Source organism: Camelina sativa, chromosome 17, assembly GCF_000633955.1.
Source record: "Camelina sativa cultivar DH55 chromosome 17, Cs, whole genome shotgun sequence".
NCBI lineage: Eukaryota > Viridiplantae > Streptophyta > Magnoliopsida > Brassicales > Brassicaceae > Camelina > Camelina sativa.
In genome coordinates, this window is record NC_025701.1 from 31,930,655 (window position 1) to 31,955,208 (window position 24,554).

At 32.8% G+C, this 24,554-nt stretch overlaps 2 protein-coding genes and 1 pseudogene across 2 annotated transcripts in view; 2 read left to right on the plus strand and 1 right to left on the minus strand.

Moving 5' to 3' along the window:
- The window catches only part of LOC104758566, a 3,710-nt gene extending 2,938 nt beyond the window's left edge, over window positions 1-772 (plus strand). Inside the window, exon 5 of the mRNA XM_010481451.2 lies at window positions 355-772. Within this exon, the coding sequence (XP_010479753.1) occupies window positions 355-654 (300 nt within the window). The 3' untranslated portion in view covers window positions 655-772. The remainder of the gene's footprint in view (window positions 1-354) is intronic.
- On the minus strand, window positions 869-5,748 carry LOC104758565 (annotated as a pseudogene).
- On the plus strand, window positions 14,795-19,066 carry LOC104758567 (beta-glucosidase 1-like). Its single transcript, XM_010481453.2, has 13 exons — window positions 14,795-15,038; window positions 15,126-15,189; window positions 16,624-16,673; window positions 16,755-16,830; window positions 16,908-16,979; window positions 17,072-17,159; window positions 17,266-17,518; window positions 17,617-17,732; window positions 17,835-18,058; window positions 18,171-18,184; window positions 18,300-18,393; window positions 18,479-18,575; window positions 18,660-19,066. Exons 1-13 carry the CDS (start codon window positions 14,889-14,891, stop codon window positions 18,892-18,894), a joined length of 1,533 nt encoding a protein of 510 aa, XP_010479755.1. The 5' UTR covers window positions 14,795-14,888; the 3' UTR covers window positions 18,895-19,066.

A 24,554-nucleotide genomic window follows, 5' to 3' on the forward strand; every position in this document is an offset into this window, starting at 1 on the left:
GTTTCTCTCACACTTGACAATGGCGTAAGAAGACAGAAGCAAGAACTTAAAGTTCTTCTAGGATCAGTGGGTTCGAAGAGCAACAAAGTCGGATACGTTAAAGAGATGTTAAGCTTCTTATCAAACAACGGAAACTTATCTAAGTCAGTTATGTGGACTCCAGCAACAACTCGTGTTGCTTCTTTATACTCTGCAGCAGATGTCTACGTTACAAACTCTCAGGTAATCTTTTTAAGACTTCAAAAAATATTATTGGATATACAGTTTTCCACAGAAGCTTAGTATATGTTAGGTTTGATTTCGGCGTAACCATTTCGATTTTGTTCGGTTAATTTTAAACCTTTTCTTTAACAGGGAGTTGGTGAAACATTTGGGAGAGTGACAATCGAAGCAATGGCTTATGGACTTGCAGTGGTGGGAACAGACGCAGGAGGAACCAAAGAGATGGTGCAACACAACGTGACTGGTCTACTTCACTCGATGGGACGACCAGGTAACAAGGAGTTGGCTCATAATCTCTTGTTTCTACTTAGAAATCCAGACACAAGGCTACAATTGGGGAGTGAAGGACGCAAAAAGGTTGAGAAAATGTACATGAAGCAACATATGTACCAGCGATTCGTTGACGTTCTTGTCAAATGCATGAGACCATAAACACTTTATAATTCATCACAAAATTAATGTGTAAAAAGAAAACGAAAATTTCTTCCTAATTCTTTTTAGTGTTTTTCATGCTTTATTCTTTTGCAGTTATTGGATTTTGGGGAACTTATATCGTAGAATCTTGATTAATATCTACTTACACGCATTGATTTTCAACTTTTATCATATCTACTGCGTTAGTAAGTTTTAGTTGGCAAAACAAACTCTGGCGACTCTATCTATTTACAAACATCAATGTTAGATTCGTCCATATTGATACACTTGCTAAGCCATCGATTGGACAGCTTCATAAAACAGAATCTCTAGTCGAACCTTCCTTTCTCCAAAGAAATTGATCACATCATTCCAGTCACCAACATCCTATAGCATCACAAAACGGTGTCAATCATGTCTGCCCTATCTAAATTCTCAATTTAACTCATGGAAGGCAAAGGGAAACTGTTTTGTCTTACCTCTCCTGCTAAAGATTCTCGTTTGAGATTGACCCACCGGTTATTTTCATAAGCTACACAAATGTGTTCTTCATCTTCACCACAACCAACCTGCATAACCTAGGTTCATACTGTAACAGATAGATACAGAAGAACAATATGACAAACATTTGTGACCCTGTTTCAGATTTTACCATTGATACAAGTCGGTAGTTAGTGTTTGGCTCTAAGCCTACGTATAGCCTGCTGATATCCATCTCACAGTCGAAAGCCTTTGTTGTTTCAGATATTTCTTTTTCAGTTTCACTCTTCTTCCATTCTAACACTGATGTTGCAGATCCACAAAACACCAACAAAGTGTTATTATAAGCATTATAAATGAGATAAAAACATAAGATCACAATCATGGTTGTCAAAACTTACCGATTGTGAAGATAGGTGGACATCTGCTTATAATGTGATGAACAAAGTTTGACTCTCCACAACCTCCTTGTTCAGTGTCACATGACTTTTGATATTCCATGCAAATCACCCTAAGTATGTCCACAAAACTTATACTCTCAAGAGCACACTGCATATATTTAAGCACATAACAGCTTTATAAGAGGATGTACCAGTTTCTGCAGGAAAGCTAAAGAGAGAAATAAACGAAACATACCTTGAGTTGTCTGATTGAATCTGCAGCCATAACAAGAACAGGAGAACTTTGCTCTGGATAATTTGTAATCCTTCTGCATTTTCGACAACTCATTCTTTCATTCCCCACCAACGTGAAAAGGCGAGTGACCATACTTTCTCTTTCTGGAATTTTCCAGCAACACCAAAACTCAAGGATGGCCACAACTACCTTAGCAGCATCACTAGACTGCAAAAAGTAAAACATAGGAAAGTTTAGAATAACAATTTCACTTATGGACAAAAAGAAATTGATATACAGTTCTTCGAAAGCATATCTTCTCCACACAAACCATGGAAATAACTTCTTCTACAGAAGTAAGTAAGTCGCTCAATAGAAAACTGTAGACTCCCTCATTTTTTATCTCCTCTGACACCAAAGCAGTAAATACATCTTGTAGTGAAGAAGGAATTTGTTGTTCCAAGTGCGCTTGAAATGGTTGCATATTGTTCATCAAATCTACTTTGAGAACCTTAATGTTCCAGAGAGCCTGCAATACCACATGTTTTTGTGAACTTATCAAAAGGACGTGAAGAGATATCGAATGAGTTAAATCAGAAGAGGAGAGTTTAGGTATTAAATCTTGTTTTGATTTGGCAACCAATTTACCTTCAGCGTCATGTCAAAAGCTGAACTGTATATGGCTGCAGCACCTTCAAGTGTTGACCCTGAATGTGCCGAAAATGAATCTTCTCCAAGCATGTTTGTATCTTGAAGATGGCGAATGAAAGAATAATAATTATGCATCTCAAAAACAATACGATTCAAATTATCAGTCAATTCAGAAAGCTTTTAATCAACCAGGGTCATCTTGAGTAGCGTCCTCTTGATTTTGAGTATTGGAAGAAATTTCCAATCGACCCCTCTCACTTGCAAGAGCATCTTCTTGTTCCATAGAATCTTCTTCCACCGATGGAGATGTACTTTCCGGTTCAAGGTTGACAGAAGGCTTACTGTACATGTAAAACTCGTTTGCTCAGAGAAAACTCGAAACAGTTCATTAGCATGCAAAAATGAATCCAAAAGTACTTACCGTTCAACAGTCTTATCGTGGGTGCAAGGCTTGCTCGTTGAAGTTCTCTGTTACACCATGAGCACCACTCATTCTTATAAGCAATTTGAGAAGAAATAATGAATAGGTATTATATACACAAAGCAGAAAAGTGGAAGCCTAAAAGTATGGAAACAAAATCCAAATGGATGATATGCTATCCCCAATAAGATAAAAACCGTTATTGACCTGTTCAGAGAACTTAAACCGATATTGCTAGTAATAGTTTAGAACTTGAAAGACCTTGTTTTTTTTATCATTCTTTTTCTTTGACTGTGACTTCTTCACCTCCTCGAGTAAAAGATCTACTGCTACTGCATCTGCCTTGGCTTTGGATTCCATATTTAGAATCTTATTCTAGATGAGAAGAGACATCAAAACATATAAGAAACGATATAAAGGCCAAATAGGACTTGAAATGAAAGCTGTATGTATATAACCAACCAGTAAGAAGGGTTTCATCAGTTGAAGAATATAGGTGCGGTTGTCATAAACACAAAGCCTGACGAGATTGTTTAGCAAACTTTTCCTTGAATTATCAATCAACAAAATCTTTGCATCGATTAGAAGAACCTGCAAGTCATGTAGATAATTTATTAAGCTAAGTATGTTATTCTGTTGTTAATGAAGAATATTGGAGGCATGAATGAACCTTGTGGGTGACCATTGATTTCAGAAGTCCTATGGACTTCAACACTTTATCGTCACTAAGAATTTTCTGCTCACGTATAAGACTCAAGCAGTCTTCTAAATCGGGGACATCAAATGTTGGATGCAATGCTCCTTCCAAAACATCTCGTACTGCACACAAGAACAGTTTTGAAGTGAGGGAATCTTCAGGGACTCTTTCTTCACACCTCTCGCATACAAGCCATGCATATCTGATCCACTGATCTTCCTGCAGATTCTTTCTCCGTTCATCTTCGCTCATACATATGTTCTCGATCACCGTAAGAGCTGCTTCATAATCAAAGACCAGTGCTTTCTTTGCATATTTGGTTCCCAAATTCCGACATGTGAACTGAACAGCTCTGAGAACAGCTACCCACATATCAATGTTCTGCTCCCTGATAGATCTGAAAAAGGTCTTATCTAATGAATAGTTTTCAGTTAACCAAGATACGATATCATCTCCCTGAACATGTGCCTTGACGTAGTAAACATTGGGATCAAAAACATTGATTTTCGTATCCTCAGTTAACGGAGTATTATTGCTTTTCAGCAGTCTTCTATCCAGAAGCAGATACGAAAACTGAGGGTCAAAGTCGATCTTTTCTTTAACCCGAGTTCGGCCCAAGACACTGTCTACTGCTCTGGAAACCAGATATGTACCATCATCCCTTTCACGCTTTATGTTATTCAGAAACTCCAGGATATGATTGAGTTCATTACATTCAAGAAAACAGATACTCTGAGGTGTTTCCAGTAGGCGAGATTCGACAAGACTCTGATGCTTAACCGGAAAACGCATCAACCAGTCTCGAACGCTACATGAGAATGTTTTACGGTCACAAAGCGACACAAGGATCAATTTGATTTCCTTGAGTAACTTACGACGCTCTTCATCTTCAGCTAAAGGCCATTCTTCAGACTATCCATTCTTACATTTAGCTGCAAACGATTTCACATAAGCGAGCTCATTCTTGATCATCTCAACGGCAGCTAGTGCATCCACTGGTTCCCAACCTCCAACAGAAATCTTACGAGTCCAGTCCTTCCCTATTCTCTGGACTCTATCCTTTGGCACAAAATCTGCAGCATGTTCTTTCTCAAGATGATTCTTACAATCTTCAGCCCTCGAGAAGTGATTCGAACAACACATCCAGAATGTCCATATCATGTCTTTCCTTGCAGAAGCAAGAACTTGCTCCAAAGCAACTCCTCCTTCTCTGGAAATTTCCACAACTTGACCCAAAACAAAAGTTTTAAGATTTGCAATGCTTACTTTCATAAAGTCCCTTTTGACCTTAACATCCAACCCCAGCCAAAACGTCCTCAACCGTTTAACCAAATCCTCACGCGGGTGTGGGTCTGGACTTTTCTTTGACTCCAAAAGTTTTGTTTCCATAATAGAACCAACTAGAGCCTCGGGAGAAGCGATCTTGGACTCTGCATCTTTGATTACACTCAACATTCCCTTATGTTTTTCCCTCAACTGTATGAACTTAGCAACAGAATCGGAGTCATCTGGGAGAGTAAGAGATAAAGCTTGTTTTGCTTTCTTCAAACACTTCTTGTAATACGATACCGAGCCAAGCATCCTGGCCAACTTGTGGAGTGATTTTGCACAAAATGAAAATAACCTATCATCTAACGAGTAGCACTCTAGGGTTCCCAAAACGTAAGTCAATTCCACATTAGGTTCCTCTGTTTCTTTCGCTAGACGTAAGAATATTTCACCTTGTTGGAGACGAAGGAGCCATGCGTCTTGATCTTCCCAATGGACACGAGCCAAATCTTCAAGTATCTCCATGGCCTTGTTGTATTCTCCTTTAGCGATGTGATCTTCAGCATCTTTGTAGGGTTTGCCTTCCGTGAAAGAAGAAGAAGAAGACTCCATAGTACACGACTCTCAAAGCTTTCTTTGGGTTTTTTTTTGGTTTCTTGCTTCAGAGAGAAGTAAGCGGGGAAATATAACAGAAACTGTATCGAAAGAAGCTGGATTTTTTTATAACGTGAGAGACACGTGACCCAGTTTTGACCATTGGGGAATTGTGTCGAACACCTTGTGTGCAACGTCCGTAGTACACTCGGCTGCTTCGATTTTGTAGTTAATTCCATGGACAGATTAACAAAAGAATTTGTGTAAAGCTTTGCATAATTTTGCATAAGATTTGAATATAGTAAAATGGTCTTCATCTTTCTTGGGGATTAAAAAAAAATCGCACTTGAAATAATCAGATACAAAAAAGAGATTTCTTTTTTTTTTTTTTTTTTTTTTTTGGATCAAAACAAAAAAGAGCTTAGAATCAATCAAATATAGCTTTGGGACCTTTAATAATAATAAATTAAGATCATGGATTCATTGGGACCTAAAATAATAAATAATTGGTTAAATATACAAGTTTAGAAATAAAAAAAAATCACGCAAACCTTAAAATTATTTGATATTTTGCAATTTGCAACAACTTTTATCATGAACTAGGATAGTAACTGCGCTACGCTGCGAGTTGTTTTTGTATTTTTTGTTTTAATTATTTTTAAGATAATTTTTGTATGATGTTTGTAATTAAAAATCATTATTAATCTAGTTTTTGACAAATTCTATTGGTAATATTTTGTTTTTAGTTTTTGTTATTATTTGTTTCTGATTATTTTTACTTTATTATTATAATGAAATTATAGACTAAAATCAATTTTGTTTTTTCTTGTATTATGATGCATTGGAGCACCATCATTAGTGTTAGTTTTTCCATCATAGCTCATAAAACCTATGAACTATTATAATCAATCCTAAATTTTCAAATATAGCAACATGTATAGGAAGAAATTTAAACAGTTCTTCCTTATATAGGTTATGAGCACAATCACTATTAAAAAGTAACAATGCTTGGAATATACTCTATATGCAAATGCAACAAAAATAAACTAACAACTTGATTAGTTTTTATACACATCGTACATAATGGGTATGTGCAGGATTTTTTGTAAGATGTGTTTAAAACTAATCAAGTAAATAATATTTTGGTGTTTTAGTCCCTAACACTTAACAAACTAATGTTATTTACTCTAGAATCATGTCCCTTACTTATTTTTCTTTTGAGAGAATCAAGAGGATTAGTAGCTCTATTGGAGAGTTTATACGAAACTGTTTTGAGTAATATTTTTTGTGAATATTTTATGAAGAAACTGATATAAGACATATATAAATGGGAAGACACTGGTACTCACCTTTATTGCCTTCTCACGAAATCTGGGTTCGAACTCAGTCTTTCTCTAAGACAAACGTATAATTTGTAATGTTGTAAAAAAATGATATATATTACTTTATAAAATGATGAATGTATTCGTCTATGTTTTTTTTCTTATGTTTTTAGTGTATGTGTATAACTTTTTAAAGATAATTATTTTTTTACAGATAATTAATTTGTCTTTATATTGTAATATATATATGTGTGTATATTTTCATCGACTATCACACTTAATAAAACCTTTTATATGTACTTGGAATGGAATATACAAATTTAAGATGATTTAAGATTTATAAATTTTTATTTGCTCCCATTTTAGCAGTTTTATTTTACTATTTTATTACAAATGCATGCATTAATAAATACACGTTACATATATTAGTTTTTTTTTTACATATATTAGTTTTAGACAGTAAATATATTGTAAAGTCTCTACATGTTTGCATTTATGAATAATAGTTACAAAAAGTCCCTGCATATATTTTGTATGCATTCGTATAGAAAATATTTCACGTAATGTTTCTAAACTCTTAACGTCGTCATACCACTTAAATGTTTCATTGCATTTGTCTAAAAATCATATGCAGCTTCTAAAACAAAGCATTGTAAAATCTTCTAGGCCGAAAATTTATATAAATGCCCTTAAATAAACTTTATTATGAGAAGGGAACATTGTGCTTTGTGCATTCCCAAAACTCATGTTAACATGGCAAAGCCAAAATCATTTTCAAGAAAATTAAATTTAAAAGACTAAAACTTTATCTGCAGAAATTAAGAACAAATAATAATAAAAAAAATAATTCCAATTCTTTGAATGACCAACTAATTCCACAACAGTGGTCTAACATAATATTATGCAAGTTAAACTATAATTAGGAACAAAACTAATACCAAACAAAATAGGAACAATAGTCTAACTCTGATCAGTACACTAAGATTTGTTTTAATAGGCTGTGTAAACATCATCAAGAGACAAAGACTAATATCTGGCATGCCTTCAATCTTATCTCTCAATGAAAAATCCAGATCATTCTTCCATCATCAAACTCTTCTTTTGAAAGCCCTCTGACCTGAAAATATATAATTTCTTATCATGAGATGTAAGAAAACCAATCAACAATACGGAAGAAACAAGTCATCATGCTTTTAAAATATAGCCTTTTGATCTAAAATTAGGTCACGAAACAATTAAAAAAAAAACAACATATTTGAGAGCAATCTTTTAAAGTTTTGGAATTTCTTCATGTAATCGAGATTTGGTTCTTCAAATCTCTGTGTTCATCGCCCAAATTGTCGCTTCCTCTGTTTTTATAATATTCCTCACAATATTCCATTTACAAAAAAAAACAAATTCACAAAAAATGAGACGAAAACTAAAAAAAAATGAAGCTTTCTTCTTTTTGTGTCGGATACTGCAGAAGCTTGAACTATAGGCTTCACTGTGAGGGTTTTCAGAGACCAAGCACGGCGGTCGATGGAGTTGTTGCCGCGTATGTTCGATGGCGCGTCCTTATTTTTTAGAACTTAGGTCAAATGCCCTCATTCATGGCTCGTGGCATTTCTCTACACATTCACATATTTATAATTTTATACAACTACATGAAACACACCAAACCAAATCGATACATGTGAAAAGTTCAAGTTTAGATGTGATTTATTCTTCATGGGCCAACTAAATATATTAACTCTTATAGATTTTCTAACATTTAATTTCTTATGTTCTTTAATAGAAGAACAATTTTGGGTTCACCTCTAAGGTGAACTCTTATATTCACACTCTCTAAGTTTAACCAATCATTGTGCCATGTCATATACCATTTAGAGGATAATTAAAATTAAACAAATTAACTAAATTTGGAAAATAAAATCATTAACAGAAAAGATAAATTTTGCTAAACAACCTTAACGGCGTCGCCGTTAGAGGAAACATGAATACATGGGACAGAGTCACAGAGACACGGTGATTCTCATTCTCAAAGGCATCGACTGCCACAAATTGAAGCACATCTGGAAGAAGATGAAGAGAAATTTGATGATACCATTGTGGAGGCTCGTGACATTGACTTGATCATGACTTAAACTGGGGTTTCGCACAGCAAAGAAGGGTTAAGGCGCTCAAGGGTCACAATGAAGACATTGTAAGTGCAATAGTGGAACTCAATACTTGAGAGGTAATCTCTCTTCCTCATTCACTTGCAGATTGTTTTCAAATAGTTTTGAATTTGTCAGAAAATAGTATATATCATTGTTGTCCTTTCGGGTATCTATTCTCATCTGTTTGTTATGATGCTTATGCAGTATCTAACTTCTAATGTGTTTAAAAAACGACAATGTATTGGAGAAAAAAATGAAAATTGGATGAAACAAATTTTAGGACTTCGAAACCCGTTAACAAAATTAATCTTTTTTTGTTAATGATTTTCTTTTCTTAATTTACTTAATTTGTTTAATTTTTAATTTTCTTTTAAATGGTATATGACATGGCATAATGATTGGTTAAAACTAAAAAGGGTGAATATAAGGGTTTTCACCAAAAATTGTTCTTAATAATAATTGGTTATTATTGGAATAGAATGATGAGCTGTATTAAGTAAAATATTTTCATTGGTTACCTGTTTTAATTGATGTGTCATCTCCATAATGCTTCTCAATGATGATGTGTCATGCTCTGGAGAGAAACATTCAAGTTTTATTGTATTGATTATTTTTATAATAATTGATTGAATTGTTTTTAGTTATTCAGTAATGAATTTTTTTTAAAAAAATATATTTTTTGTGATTTTAATTCAAAACGGATTATAGTATCTAGAAAAGTATAGTTTGTGGATTTTTTTTTTTTTGAAAAAGAGAAGAAACTATTTAGTTTTGTTGTTTTCAATATCGCAAAGACACACAATCTTGGTCACGCTTGAATTGAGAACAAATTATGCTTAATTTATAAAATTTAAGATAAAATAAAAACAAATGTTTCTCAAACTTTCCTATACCTACTCAAATAATTTTTAACTAACGGTTTACTAAAAACAGTTTTCGTTACAAGTAAAATTTAGGAAATATATATTTTGAAGTTTCAAACTCAAAAATATATTCATTGTTGATTATTGGTTCAATTGAAATTTAACTAAATATATTGCAGCATAAAACTAACTAGTACAAGAAAAATTACTAAACATAAATATATATTTACCTAAAATCATAGCGTTTTAATTTACATAGACATACAATTCGATTAATCGTTTCAAATCAACAAAAAAAAACTCTTTCCATCGTCGATCGAAAACTCAAAATTTAAGAACGACTATTTGTTGAGTCTGAATGAATCTGCCACAGTAAAATTCCAACCTTGATCATCAAGCTGAAGTACTAAAATGATAATCACGAATACCAATTATAAAGAAACAACCTAAGCTAACCAGTCAATAAGCAAAGCATGATCATGAAACTAACAATCTGTGCCAAGAAAACAAGTCATCAAGCTACAAGCTAAGCTAACCAGTCATTAAGCAAAACATGATCATGAAGCTACCAATCTATGCCAAGGAACCATTCATCAAGCTACAAGATAAGCTAACAATCTGTTCCAAGAAACCCAGCCATCAAGCTACAAGATAAGCTAACCAGTCATCAAGCAAAACATTATCATGAAGCTACAAGCTAATCGGTCAATTTAACAAGAAGACAAGTTGCATGGAAACCTTTATTTTAAGCCATTGTGCAAACTGCTCAGTATGGTTTTTCCATAACAAAGTTTCATTTTTAGCACATCGAGCATCATTAGCTTGTAATTCTTCCAAATGCATCCTGATTTTACATTAAACAACAGTTTTGAGAATGAAATTATAATAATAAATTAATAATTAGTAGATGAAACATAAAGGCTTACCTCTTACTCGACATAAGGATCCAAAGATGCCATGTTCATTAGCACATAGCAATGTGCAGTGTCTCTATCTTTATCTGATAGGGTAACTTATATACCCTTCTTCAGAGGTTGACCTTCAACCACGCTTTTATCAGCTTCAATATCTTCATTGTGATTAACTGTTTCTTAAACTGGTACTGAATCTTTAAAGAACTCTAAACAAAATGCAACGCATAATCCAGCTAAATACCCCTCAGCCATACATGCTTATGGCCTTGCATGATTCTTAACAAAAGGCTTAAGTGTTTTCATGTACCTATAACTCAGTCAAGAAATGAATATTAGTTGAACATAATTGCAGGAAATACATATATTGAAGCAAATGAGTACATCAAACCTTTTGAAGGGATACATCCAGCAGATGTTTCTCCAGATGTTTTTCCCTCAGAGTCGGTTGATATATCATGATTTTTAGGTGTTTTTAGCCATGATATAAGTCTTGATTATAGAGGCTGCAAATGGTTGTACTTTTCAACCTGGTTGAATGAGTTGAACGTGCTTTCCAACTTTATTCAGCCAAAAACTCACCATTTAAGATAAATATGTTTCCAACCCAGATTTATTGGGTCCCACCTTGTGACTGGAAAATATCACTTTTTGGCTGAAAATTGTTCAACCAGATTATAGGAGATGAACAGATTGAACGAGATGGAAAACTAAAAAAAAATAATATTTATTCAATTTACATATTTAAATTAATATTTTTGACTTTTAAAAAATATCATTTAACAAAACAATCGTCATAATCTAGATTGTTCGATAATCTAGGAAAGTCAAAGATTGTTAGTTTAAAAATCAATTTTTAAAAATTACATTTATATTTTTTAATTATTATATATATATCTATATAATTTTGAAATATGTAACAAACAATCGTTTGTTAACTATTTTTTTTTTGTTTTTTGCAAATTTTTTCTCATTATTTAATGCTCAATATTAAACTAATAATTTAAATTAGCATTATTTGTTACAAATAAAAGATATTCTAGTACGCAAAATCAGCTCAATTTTAAACTTTTTCGAATAATTAATATTTTTATTGATTAAAATCAAAAGTCAAATCAGATCCTATATATACATAACTCATCACGATTTATCTTCAGGAAAAAATAATTATGAGCTAAACACCTTTTTCCATAAACAATTGTAGCCATGAGTGAAAGGTATATTTCTCTACGTATTTCTTATATTTAAATATATAATTTAGTTATATATATAGTTTCATATATTATTATAGATAAATTATTAATATTATATTTTTGTATTCAGCTATTCAACTTAATGGTCACCATTTAGCATACTAATTTATTTCTCTGCAGTTTTTTCAGCTCGTTCAGTTTCTTCAACTTATTTTGATGGTTCAGCTCATTTTTATTCAGCCCATCATTATTCAACCTATTCAGCTGTTTCAGTTTGTTAATCACCAATTGCACCCAGAGTCTTTCTGGTATTTTTAGAGTCTTTTGAGTCTTTATAGGATTTAACATGGATGAGAGCATAATGGAGCTAAATAGGAGGATTTGGAGCAGAATCAAGCATTGAGGCTGAAGTTGCAAAGTTGGGAGACAAATTTAGAGAGTGCATCGATCGACACAGTATATGCATCAATCGATGCTAGGCCAAATACGAAATCGGAAGTTTTCCTCACAAGTTTTGAAGATTTACAAATCTGCCCCAAAGTCTTCCATATTTGCATCATTAGTCCCTGGACGTGTTTAGGAATATAAATAGGATTTTTATGGTCATTGTTTAGACCTAAGTTTTATTTTTCCCTGCAACTTTTGAGAGCAAAACCCTGTGAGAGATTTTAGAGAGTTTTGGAGAGCAGAATCAAGACTCATACAGAGAAGATTCAGAACTCCTTTTCTTCTTCTTTTAATCTCTTAATGCTATCTATTTTATTCATGATTTGTGTTCATACAATTATGTCAGAGTAGATCTGCTTGTTAGGTTTAGGGTTTCTCATTATGGATTTCATGGATTGTTAGATCTGTTAATTTATGATTCATTATCTTTCTTGTTCTTCACCATAGGTTGTTTTTAATGCTAGATCATTGATTAGTCATCTGGATTTAGATCTTAGGATTATTAATTGATATGAGAATATAATTGATTTTCCTGATAAAACCTTTGGTCAGCAAAATTACTTTTTGCAAAAAATTTGAATTAGTGATTTTGTGAACTTATCTAAACCTGATTTTATTGCTGGTTTTTAACTTGAATTTTGCAAAGAGATTTGGATTTTTAGGTTTTAAAACTTAGATAATATTTGCAGTGAGAACTGATTTATTTTACAATTGTGTTTAGAGTTCAAGAACGGTGCTTAATTGTTGAATCTTGCTTACTTAATTAATTGATCTGATTTTCCATGATTTCCTGAGAATTTCCCTAGGCCTAGCGTTTAATCCTTCTGAATTTTACAACTCTTTATTTTCTGTTTTTGCATTGCTATTTAATTAAAATATTTTTGTTTAGCATAATTAAAAGATTATTAAATCTATTGTGTGAATCTAGAGTTCTTGTGGATTCGATCCCTAAGTACTACAATTGACCTCTTAATTTGAGAGAGTAGCTTTAGGGTAAATTTGAGCATATCAAATTTTGGCGTCATTGCCGGAGACTCTTTTGATTCACCATTAGATCAAAGTCTTTGATTTTGTCTAAATTTTTTCTTTTTCTGTTTTACTCACACGCTTTTTTTTCTTTTCTCTTGTGTGTTTCAGGTACATGCCTAAGCCTAGCACCAGAAAAAATCCTACTGGTCCGGTTGTTAAGCTTACAAACCAAGAGTTAGGACAACTAGAGCGTGATAACACAAAAACAGCCAAATCAGCGAAGATGGCCAATCTAATCATATTGAGACCTGATGAGGCTGGGGTTTTGAAGGATCAAGAGGGTAATGTGCGCAACGAACGTGGCCAAAAACTTGATGCTGAAGGCCAGGTTATTCAAGAAGAACTCGTTGTGGCCGATGGGAATGCAGATGGCGTTGATCGACGCAACGATGGCATCGATCGACGCAACCAGGAAGGCATCGATCGTCACAATGCTGGTGTCGATCGATGCAATGCCAGAGCCGATGCGGAGAATGTTCAGAGGCGACAGGACAACAATGGAGAACTTGTCAAGACTCTTGCGGACTTCAACAGGCCAGACTTATTCTATGAGAACCGCTCCGCAATTGTCCCTCCTCCATTCCCAAGGAATGACTTTGAGCTGAAGCCTGCCTACTTCGCTCTTGTTGGACAAAGGCCATTCCAGAACTTGCCAAATGAGAAGCCTCTATACCACATAGAGCACTTTGAGGATATAGTTACAAGCATCAAGGCTAATGGAGTCACAGAAGACTATCTCTACTGCAAGCTTTTCCCATACTCTCTTGCTGGGGAAGCTTCTCATTGACTAAGGCAGCTGAAACCAGGATCTCTGACAACCTGGCATGACATCAAGGTGGCATTCTTGAACTACTTCTATGATGATGCGAAGTCTGATGAGCTGAGGATTAAGCTCTCTACCTTTAGACAAGGACCTGCTGAATCTTACAAAGCTGCTTGGGTAAGATTCAAAGCATACTAGAGGGACTGTCCACATTATGGGTTTTCAGAGGTGCAGTTGATTAGTATCTTCTTCAGTGGTATTGATTGGAGGTATCAGATGGCTTTGGATGCTGCTAGTGATGGGAACTTCAAGACAAGGTACCCAGATGATGCTGAGAAGTTAATAGAAAGGCTAGCATCAAGCAACAGTACTAAGAATGCAGATTTAGAGCGGAAAAGAGCATATGAAGACCATGATTCAAATCAGTTTGCTACGGTGAATGCTAAGTTGGATACAGTGCATAACCTTCTTGTTGGAAAGAAGTCAGTCTATTTTGCTGAAGATGTTGAGATTTTTGAGCTAAAGCAGAGAATGCAAATTTTTTTAATAGAAAAGTGTGTTAAAATACAAAATCTTTTTATTAAAAAAAAATATGGGCCCGTGTCCCACCCCCTTTTGACTGTAGATCCGCCTGTACGCACATTTCTTCAGCTTGTCGGTGTCGACGTGGATACACGTGATCAAAACATATTCTCATTTGCCTATCATGTGAATAAAAAAATATTAAAATAACATTTCTTTTAAGAAATATATAGAAAACGATATTTTCAGTCACAATTGATCTGAAACAGATAAATAAATATATGGAAGACATCTAAAGCAGAGTATATGAGAGCCAGTCACTCGTGGAGCCTAAATGGAAGGGTTTTTGTCTCTCGTAAACAGGATTGTGTTGCTTCTTCTTGTAGCTTCGTCTGGACTTGGAAAATGCTGCCATGCTTACAGTTACAGCAGGAGTGATTTCCCGGAAGGTTTCGTTTTCGGAGCCGGGATATCTGCTTATCAGGTAACCAAGCAATCCCATCCCTTCTTCTCTGTTTCTTTTCTTCTTCTTCTCGATTGTCTTTTAAGTTTTTTTGGTTTCTTCTTAAAGTGGGAAGGAGCTGTTAACGAAGACGGGAGGAAGCCTAGCGTTTGGGATACTTTCCTTCACTCTGGTAAGCTTTTTTTTTTCTTTCTTTCCATTATCTTTTTCTATGTTTTGGTCTTTAATTGCACTTTGGTCTGAGGGAGGGTGGGTATTCCGGTTTACAGTTCACTTTTCCGGTTTTACGGTTTTATGAAAACTGAAACCATTTAAAAACTGTATTTTATTCGATTTGGTTAAGTTTGGTTTTATGGTTGTACGATATCTATATTAACATTTTTGAAGTACATTTTGTGTTATGCCCTTTAAGTTTTACTTATTTAAAATTTTCTTTACAACATTAACCCTTCAAAAATTTCTAAAATTATTATCACGACAGATTTTGTTTCCTAAATTTATTAACATTTTTTAAGTACGTTTGGTGTTTTACCATTGAAGTTATATATATTAAAAAAATTATTTACAAATTTTATCCCTAAAAACTTTCCAAAAATAACATCATTTCAGATTTTGTTTCCTAAATATTTTACATTTCATTCTAACCAAAAATAAAAAAACAGCAATCAATATTATATAGAGAAATAAACTATGATATATTTTCCATTTTATTTTCCAAACCTGTGAGTTTTGATTCTTAACGTAAGAAGAATTTCGATTCTTAATTATTAAATATTATAATTAATATATATATATATATATATATATATATAAATTTAGTAAAATTTAAAATATTACGAATATGTAAAATTAAAAAAAAATTAAAATACTATATAATGTGGTTATAAAAAGGACATGTTGGAATTAATAAAATATTATTAAATATGTGCTAACACGGGTTAAATCCTTATTTTATTATTTGCCAACAATATTAATATTATAATATCTGACATATAAAATCAATTTGTTTTACCTAAGATTGTGTAAAATAATTAATTCATTAGGAAAAATGTGAGTTAATCATATCATATAAATGAATTATTATGTATTTAGATCCCTTATTTTTTGTTATAATAATTAAAAATCGAAATAGAATCTCAAACACTAAACAAAACAAACTAAATATAATAAACAAATGGTCATATAGTATATTACATGTTAAAAAATTAATATAAACATTTAGTCGCACAAGCAGCCGAAAAATTAGGTTATTTCTCTATTTATAAAACATCCAATATTTAACAAATAAATAGAATATAATATATAAATAATTATAAAACTATATGCACACGGTGTACCGCGGGTTAAAATCTAGTATTGCTTAAAAAAAAAAAAACCAACCAAAAACCATATGCAATTCTGTTTTGGTTTGCTTTGGTGACTTTAAAAAAAAAAACAACATTGCATAAAATTAGCTTCTTTTTAATTTGTCAAACAAAATTAGCAGCTCTATGCTTAGAGAATAAGGTTCTCTTCAAGTACTTTAAGAAGAAAAATACATTTGATTTTTTGTCTTTGATCTATATCATCTTCTGTTTTATCTCCTTTGCTCCAATACACTTGGCAGGTAACATGGATAACGGAGACATAGCTTGTGATGGATACCACAAGTACAAGGTTCGTTCTCTTTTATATACATGTTATTTATATATATTCACCAAACGAAATACAAAAGATTTTTTTTTTCTGACACTGCAGGAAGATGTGAAGCTTATGGCCGAAACTGGCTTACATGCATTCAGATTCTCCATCTCTTGGTCTAGGCTTATTCTCAGTAAGTCTTCTTTAAGTATGACCTTTTTTCCTTACTTTACTCCAAAAGATCAACTTAATGAGCTCTTGTCTCATTAGATGGAAGAGGTTCCATAAACCCGAAAGGTCTACAGTTCTACAAGAACTTCATCCAAGAACTTGTGAGACATGGTAATTCTAAACCGACTTTAAACTCTTCTACTGCGGAAGTAGACTTTGCTTTTTACTTCATATTAACTAGACTATATGCAATTTTACTGCAGGAATTGAGCCACATGTTACACTTTGTCATTACGATCATCCTCAGTATCTCGAGGATGACTATGGAGGATGGAACAACCGCAGAATCATGTAGAGCGCAAGCATTTTAATTTACTTTGCTTCCACTTTCACATGATGCTACAAAGAGTTACCTGAAAAATGAAAAGCTTCTTCTTGTTATTTTGTCATATCGCAGCAAAGACTTCACTGCTTATGCAGATGTTTGCTTCAGAGAGTTTGGGCGCTACGTCAAATTCTGGACCACGATCAACGAGGCTAATATATTCACTATTGGAGGTTACAACGATGGGAGTTCACCGCCTGGTCGTTGCTCCTTCCCGGACAGAAACTGCTTGTTAGGGAACTCTTCCACTGAAACATATATCGTCGGCCATAACTTGTTGCTTGCGCACGCCTCTGTTTCAAGACTATATAAGCAAAAGTACAAGGTAATAATATCTGTTTTTTAGATAACTCTCTCTTGAATGTGAGACTTGATTACAAAGGAGTAAGGTATTATATATATATATATATATGTAATGTGCAGGATATACAAGGAGGTTCCGTAGGCTTTAGCTTATTTGCAATAAATTTTACTCCTTCGACAAGCTCCAAGGATGATGAAATCGCAACGCAAAGAGCCAATGATTTCTACCTAGGATGGTGAGTCATGCACAGACAAACTTAGGCAACATATATATCCAAAAAAAAACATATTTTTTAAGCTTAAAAATAAAAATAAAACTTCTATTCTTGAAAACTCAGGATGCTTGAGCCGGTTATATACGGAGACTATCCTGATGCGATGAGAAAAACCGTTGGATCAAGACTGCCAGTTTTTTCAGAGGAAGAATCAGAACAAGTTAAAGGCTCATCTGACTTCATGGGAATTATTCACTATATTACGGCTTCTGTGAGAAACAACGAAATGAACCCATCACTTTCAGAAATCAAAGATTTTACCTCAGACTCGGGCGTATCTATTAATAGTAGGAGCCAAAAAACTCAATCTATAGAATATATATATATCTTTGCTCTTTAATCCTATGATATTTTGCATTAGCTAATCATTTTTTTTTCTTTTTATTGCTTGGGAGACAGTTTCTTCTCTGAAGGTAAGAGTTTCGAGGCTACTAAATTCAGATGCAATGCGCCTAGTATTAACTACTTATACAACTAAGTCTTCCCAATACTTTTTTCACTAGTTGTTTTTGTTTTTGTTTTTGTTAGGACAAGTATGTTGGTTCTCCATGGGCTATGGAAGGCATCCTGGAGTATATAATGCAGCGCTATGGCAATCCTCCTGTCTACATTCTTGAGAATGGTCTCTCTCTCTCTCGCTCCCTCTGTCTTCTCTCTTGTGTTTGTCTTAGTCTATTTAATTATCTTGCCAATGCAAACAAATATAGGTAAAAACATGAAACAAGATTTGGAACTGCAACAGAAGGACACACCAAGGATTGAGTATTTAGATGCTTACATTGGTGCAGTGCTGAAAGCCGTTAGGTAAGTAAAAGTGTTTCATAATGCATCTTGCCATCTCTGCTCTTATCGGTGTATGAAAGATACAAAAGACATGACTACATGTAGGAATGGATCAGACACGAGAGGCTACTTCGTATGGTCATTTATGGATTTGTACGAGTTACGAACCGGATATGAGAATAGTCTCGGATTGTACTCTGTCAACTTCAGCGACCCCCAACGCAAGAGATCTCCCAAACTCTCTGCCCATTGGTACTCTGGTTTTCTCAAGGGCAAAACCACCTTTCTTGGTTCCCAAGGCAGCATGCAATCGATGAGCAACTTCTCGTCTTCCTCCTAGTACCACGGTTGCTGTTAAATATGATATATCCGGTTCAGTATATAGATAGATTCTTTCACAAAAAAAGATCATTAAAGTTGTGTGATAAGAGCCAAATAATTCAGCTTCAAACTCGTACCGAAACATTTGATATAAGAAAGATATTTAAGCAAAAGCTTCCCTTTAACCCAAATCTCTCTTTGTCAATTAGGTTAATTGTTGGCGCTTGAGGCTGAGAATTAGGTTAACCCAACTCTCTCTCTGTACTCGTCCTTGAATGTCCATGATTTACAAAAATATATGTGTTTTAAACAGTAGCGGTACTCTGTTTCCTCGATAAAACATTATGTGGTACGTGAAAAGATTGTTCTCCGAACTTGTTGAAAAAATGCACCCACCCTTACATTGACAACATGTAATCACTCTATTGGAAGAAGTGTAAAGCATCATGTAAAGGTATAGAGATCTTAACACACATTTCTGTTTGGAAACACGCCAAGCAAACACTTTTCTACTCAATCTTATTAAACAATATTAATTGGTTACAAGATTGAATCTAAGCTATCTTCTTTCTCCTATCTAAACACTCTCCTAGGGTAGATCTAAAAGAAGAATAACACTCACCTTCTTAGCTTTATCTGTTAGCCTTGAAGTTTACAATCTCACACATAAGTTTTCCCCAAGTGTTAAAAAAACACGTATGACAAATCCCTTGGCTCTTTATACTCGGCCACCTCAAACCCTACCTAGAAGATCTTCGAATCCTCGCTTATGGCAATTGCTTGTTCGTCAAGGCGTCTATCCTTCCTTAATTGTCGAGAAGAATTTTCCCCAAATAAGTTTTCTCTCGATTCTGTTTTATTTCCCATATCCAGCTCGCAACCACCATAACACGTCAGCTCCGCTTCCTTGTCATGCATCATACGCCTGATCACCGATGCACAGTCATTATCCCTCGCAGCTCCTTGTTTCAACAATAACCTGCTACAGCGATTGCATCTTCACATCAGACCAAATTGTGTGTCGGTGATCGATTTTTCCTCAAGATTGCAGATGTCAAATTCTCAACAATCTTGCACAATTGTTGCCAAATAAAGAGGTTGTTAGATAAAAAAAAATTTGGTTTGAAGACTGAGCATCTCACTCTTCCATAGCCAATGCATCAAAGAATGGCTGAAGCTGAAGAATCTTTGCCCAATTTGCAAATCAACAAGATTGAACACTTCAAATAAGCGAAAAAGACAATGATCGAAAGACCTTAAGCTGTTGTGTTTTAACCATTTGTCGAGTGTTCCATACAATTGCAGCCTCATCAGAACACTGCAGTCGAGTTGGTGTCTTGTCAGATAGGAATGAAGGGAAGTAACTGAAGGAGATAGGAAGAAAAGAAAAAAAAACTTGAGTTCTTCTGAATTTGTTTGGATAAGTTAATTTTACCAATTCCATATATATATATTTTTTTTATGATTTTACCGAGTAACACCAAGAAAGCTTGTAAGCTAATTTGGCCATTTATAAGTTTTATGGATGATCGGTTATGTAATTTCTTATTTATCGTATATCCAAAATGGATGTATCAACATAGCATAAGATATGAGAACAAGTTCTAGCTTGATGTCATCGGATCTACGAATTGATGAAATCAACAAAACTGGGACAAAACAGAATCAGCAGCGAGAAACTTGGTGGCCTCATTCAGACAGGTATTATTATCCGGAAGTACACAACTTTTTTTTTTTGTAGACTATATAATATGAATTATAAAATTAATTATTTGATATTTGATAGGTTATAGATTATATGAGTTGTAACCATTAATTAAATCTCGATTTAAGATTTTCTTAAAAAGAATATTCAAAAGAATATCATCAAATTTCCAAAGAATATTTAATTAACCATATATAGATAACAAAATCTCAAAATTTAATCACTCTTTCCATGGATTAAAAGTGATTTCTGATTATACCTTTTTTACAGGGTAACAAAATCCAAGCAGGGATGAAGAAAGAAGATGTTACGAAATTTAAGAAAGTTCTCACAAAATAAGATTGAAAAATCATTGAGAAATTTTTAGTCACCAAAGTGCTAGAGCACGGGTAAAATTTAATCACTAGATTCAAAACCGTGTACGAGCACACAAGTACGATATAAATAACCACATATTGTCAAAAAAAACATTTTTAAACAATCATATAAATTATATTTTATATAAAAAGTGCAATAGAAATAAAATGAACTTTAACTCGTGCTCTAGCACGAGCCCAAATCTAGTTATCATTATTATTATTACAACCACTGACCATTACAAGTTACAACTTGTACGCATAAAAATATGTGTACTAGCATTGGCAAAGAAATGTGAAAAGAATCAATAAGAACATTGACAACACTGTACGCACAACATTTATACAGAATTGATTGAATTGTTTCTAATTAATTATATAGTAGTAATGATTTTTTTTGGAAAATATAATAATGTTTTGGAAATACGAAAAAAAGATGCATGGACATATTAAAGTTTACGTGTTCCTTTGGATAAAAAATGTGGATGGAAATTTGAAATTTTGTTGAGCCATGACTCATATACTCACTTAATTAATCATCTGAATTACTCATTTCCTATCAACATTTGAAGTAAATTGTAGGATTAATTTAATCACATTACGTTCTTCATAGATGTACATGACTAATATTTACAATTTAACATTTTTAAAATGACATGACCAATTATGTAAATTAATATAACTGGAACTAGCTGGATTGGAATCAGAAAGATATACATTATTAAAAGAAAAAAGTATAATTAGTTGCAGATTAATCTATTTTATTGTAATTGTTTTTTTTTTCTTCTTCTTGATGATTCTTCACTTTGTCTGTTAGTGTTATGAAATTTGTGGTAACCTCTTTTTCGAGATAGAAAGGAAAAAAAAGTATTTAATTAGTTTTCGTCAAGCCAGTTTTTTCAAACATAATCAAGAGTCGTTAAGAAAGCCAAAGATGGAACGTTAAGTAGTACACGGTACACCAATTTGATGATGAGACCAATGAACATCTTGACCTTAATTTTGATATACATGATTACTCTCCTCCTAGTACACGGTACACCAATTTATCATCTTGACCTTAATTTATTTGGCCCACTAATGATGCACTTAGTCATTTGAAACGACTCATAACTATTTTTTCTTTCTTTTGTGGTTCCTCAATTTAAATTTAGAAGATAAATTACGTTATTAGCTTTTAAGACCCATCAATAGTCTACGTGTAAAAATATCTACTAATTCTTATGAGATTTCTATAGATATTGTAATTTATTTTTTAAATTGTATAAGTATTTACCAATTTAACCAAAACTTAAACAAAACATATAAATTATAAGATCCAGCTGTAGTACACTTCATTAGTTCAATTTGGATGATACGTATAAAATTAGTGATATTTTGATATAGTTAAATAGGAAGAACAAAAAAAAAATGGATTATTCTCTGTTACATCATGCTTTTGGGTTGATTTTGTACTTCATCGATCGTGGGAGACTTCTAGTACGTCTTGTTTCCTTCTTGATTATGCTAATTATTGCTTTGTCTCCTTTCTTCTTCTTATTTTGAGAGGGTTTATTTTTCTTATATATTCACATCACTCGCGATCTTAGGTATATTTAGCACATTTCTCTCCTTTTTATTCTCTTCCATTTCCCATCAAAAGAAATCTCCAACAAGTTTTATTTATTTAAAAAGCATGATTTTTTTTTTCTTTTCATGTTATGTTATTTTGCAATGTTCTAGTGCATGTTCCTTTTTTTTCTTTTCTTTTTGTAAATTTTATTAAGTTGTGGGCTATTATTACTGTCAAACTATCATTGCAGGTGACTTCAAATGCGATCCTTTTGTTCCACCTTCAGATGCGATCCTTTTGTTCCACCCCAAGGAGAGCATAAGGCCACTATAGTCTGGCTGCATGATAAGGATGATTGCTATTTTGATTAACGTTTATATCACATGTTCACATTGTGTACTTAATATTACCTTACCTTTTTGGTGTATAAACATTCCACAGTTCTGTCCCTTAATGCATTCCCTTTTTGTTTTTTCTTCTTGACTCTTCACTTTTTAACAGATGGTGCTATGAAGTTGTTGCAACCTTTTTTAATATAGCTAGGGATGGGAACTAACTATCATTACGTTCTTCTTACTAGTAAACATGACTAATATTAACATCAAAAACCACACAAAAACAAAACATTACCAATATGGGAATTACGTCTATACAGTTTATTTATTTATTATTGTTTAATTAATTTGCTTTCACTACACAAATTAACTCAACCAATTACCATGTTAATTAATATATATAACTCGAACTAGCTAAATTAGAATAAAAAGAAAAGTAGAATTATGAAGAAATAATATATTTGTATAGAGAAATAATATAACTCGAACTAACTAATATGGTTGCAGATTGATCTATTTTTATTGGGGTTTTTTTTTTACTGTCTTCGTTCTTGCTATTTCACATTTTCTGTTGGTGTTATGAAGTTGTAGTTTTAGTTTTTTCTCAAGCCACTTTTTCAAGACTGCAAAAAAAGCAAAAAATATTTAGTTTTTGTCAAGCCAGTTTTTTTCAAACATAAGAATAATTTAGGAAGCCAAAGAGATGGACCATTAATTAGTAGACGGTACACTAATATGATAATGAGACCAACGAACATTTTGACCTGTTGTCAAAAAAAAAAAAAAAAAAAAAAAAAAAAAAAATTTTNAAAAGAAAGAACATTTTGACCTTTAATTTAGATACATGTATCTCCCACCTTCTTATAAATACTAGATTAAACCCGCGCCGCGGGATACTTTTTGTAACTACTTTCAGATATATCGAATTATTAAAAAACATATTTTTTTTGAAATTGGATTAATTGTAAAACTATGTTTTATCCAATAGTAAAATATAAAAATGCACTAATAAAATAAAAAATAAAGAAATCTCAAATTTAACATAATTTATAAATGTTTAGTTTTAAATCGAGTAGACTTAATTATATAAATAGCCTAACTAATCCTAATGTATGTTCTTTTTTTCTTTTCTTTACCTTTAGTGAGAGATATATTAGTGTAGTTTGAATTTGTGGTGTTTGTTTTTGTATTTTATACAAATTTAACAACATAATTGTTATATAGTATTTTTATTGTTATAAAAGTTATTATTTGTAAAAGTACATAGACATATTTTTACTTTAGTCTCATTTTCTGTATTATTTAATATTATTAGGGACATTTACAAAAATACTATTTTTTCATTACCTTTTTGCAGAAATAACTCTTGTTGTCCATTTTTAATAATACATTCTTTCAGTATACAAAATAACTAAATTCTAAACTCTAAACTCCAAATATTAAATCCTACAAACTATATCCTAAGGTTAAACAGAGAATCCAAACCTAAAAAAAAAATTATACAAATTAATTTAACACATTGTAATTATGCATAAAAGGACAAAAATGAAATTGACGAAAAAATGGTATTTTTGAAAAATGGTATCTGTATTACTAACAATCTCTCATATTATTAGCAGAGCGATTAGGTTAATTGTCAAAGTAATTTTTAAGTCACTGATTTTAAACTATAATATAAAACCTTCAATTTTGGAACTTATATATTGTTCAATTTATCATTAGTTGGTGTTC

Bases quoted from the DNA above. Each gene is read 5' to 3' on its own strand.
- LOC104758567 (XM_010481453.2), top strand. From the start codon at position 14,889: ATGGAAGGGTTTTTGTCTCTCGTAAACAGGATTGTGTTGCTTCTTCTT. The intron at 15,039-15,125 runs GTAACCAAGCAA...TTCTTCTTAAAG, and splicing joins CCGGGATATCTGCTTATCAG to TGGGAAGGAGCTGTTAACGA. The intron at 18,576-18,659 runs GTAAGTAAAAGT...GACTACATGTAG, and splicing joins GCAGTGCTGAAAGCCGTTAG to GAATGGATCAGACACGAGAG.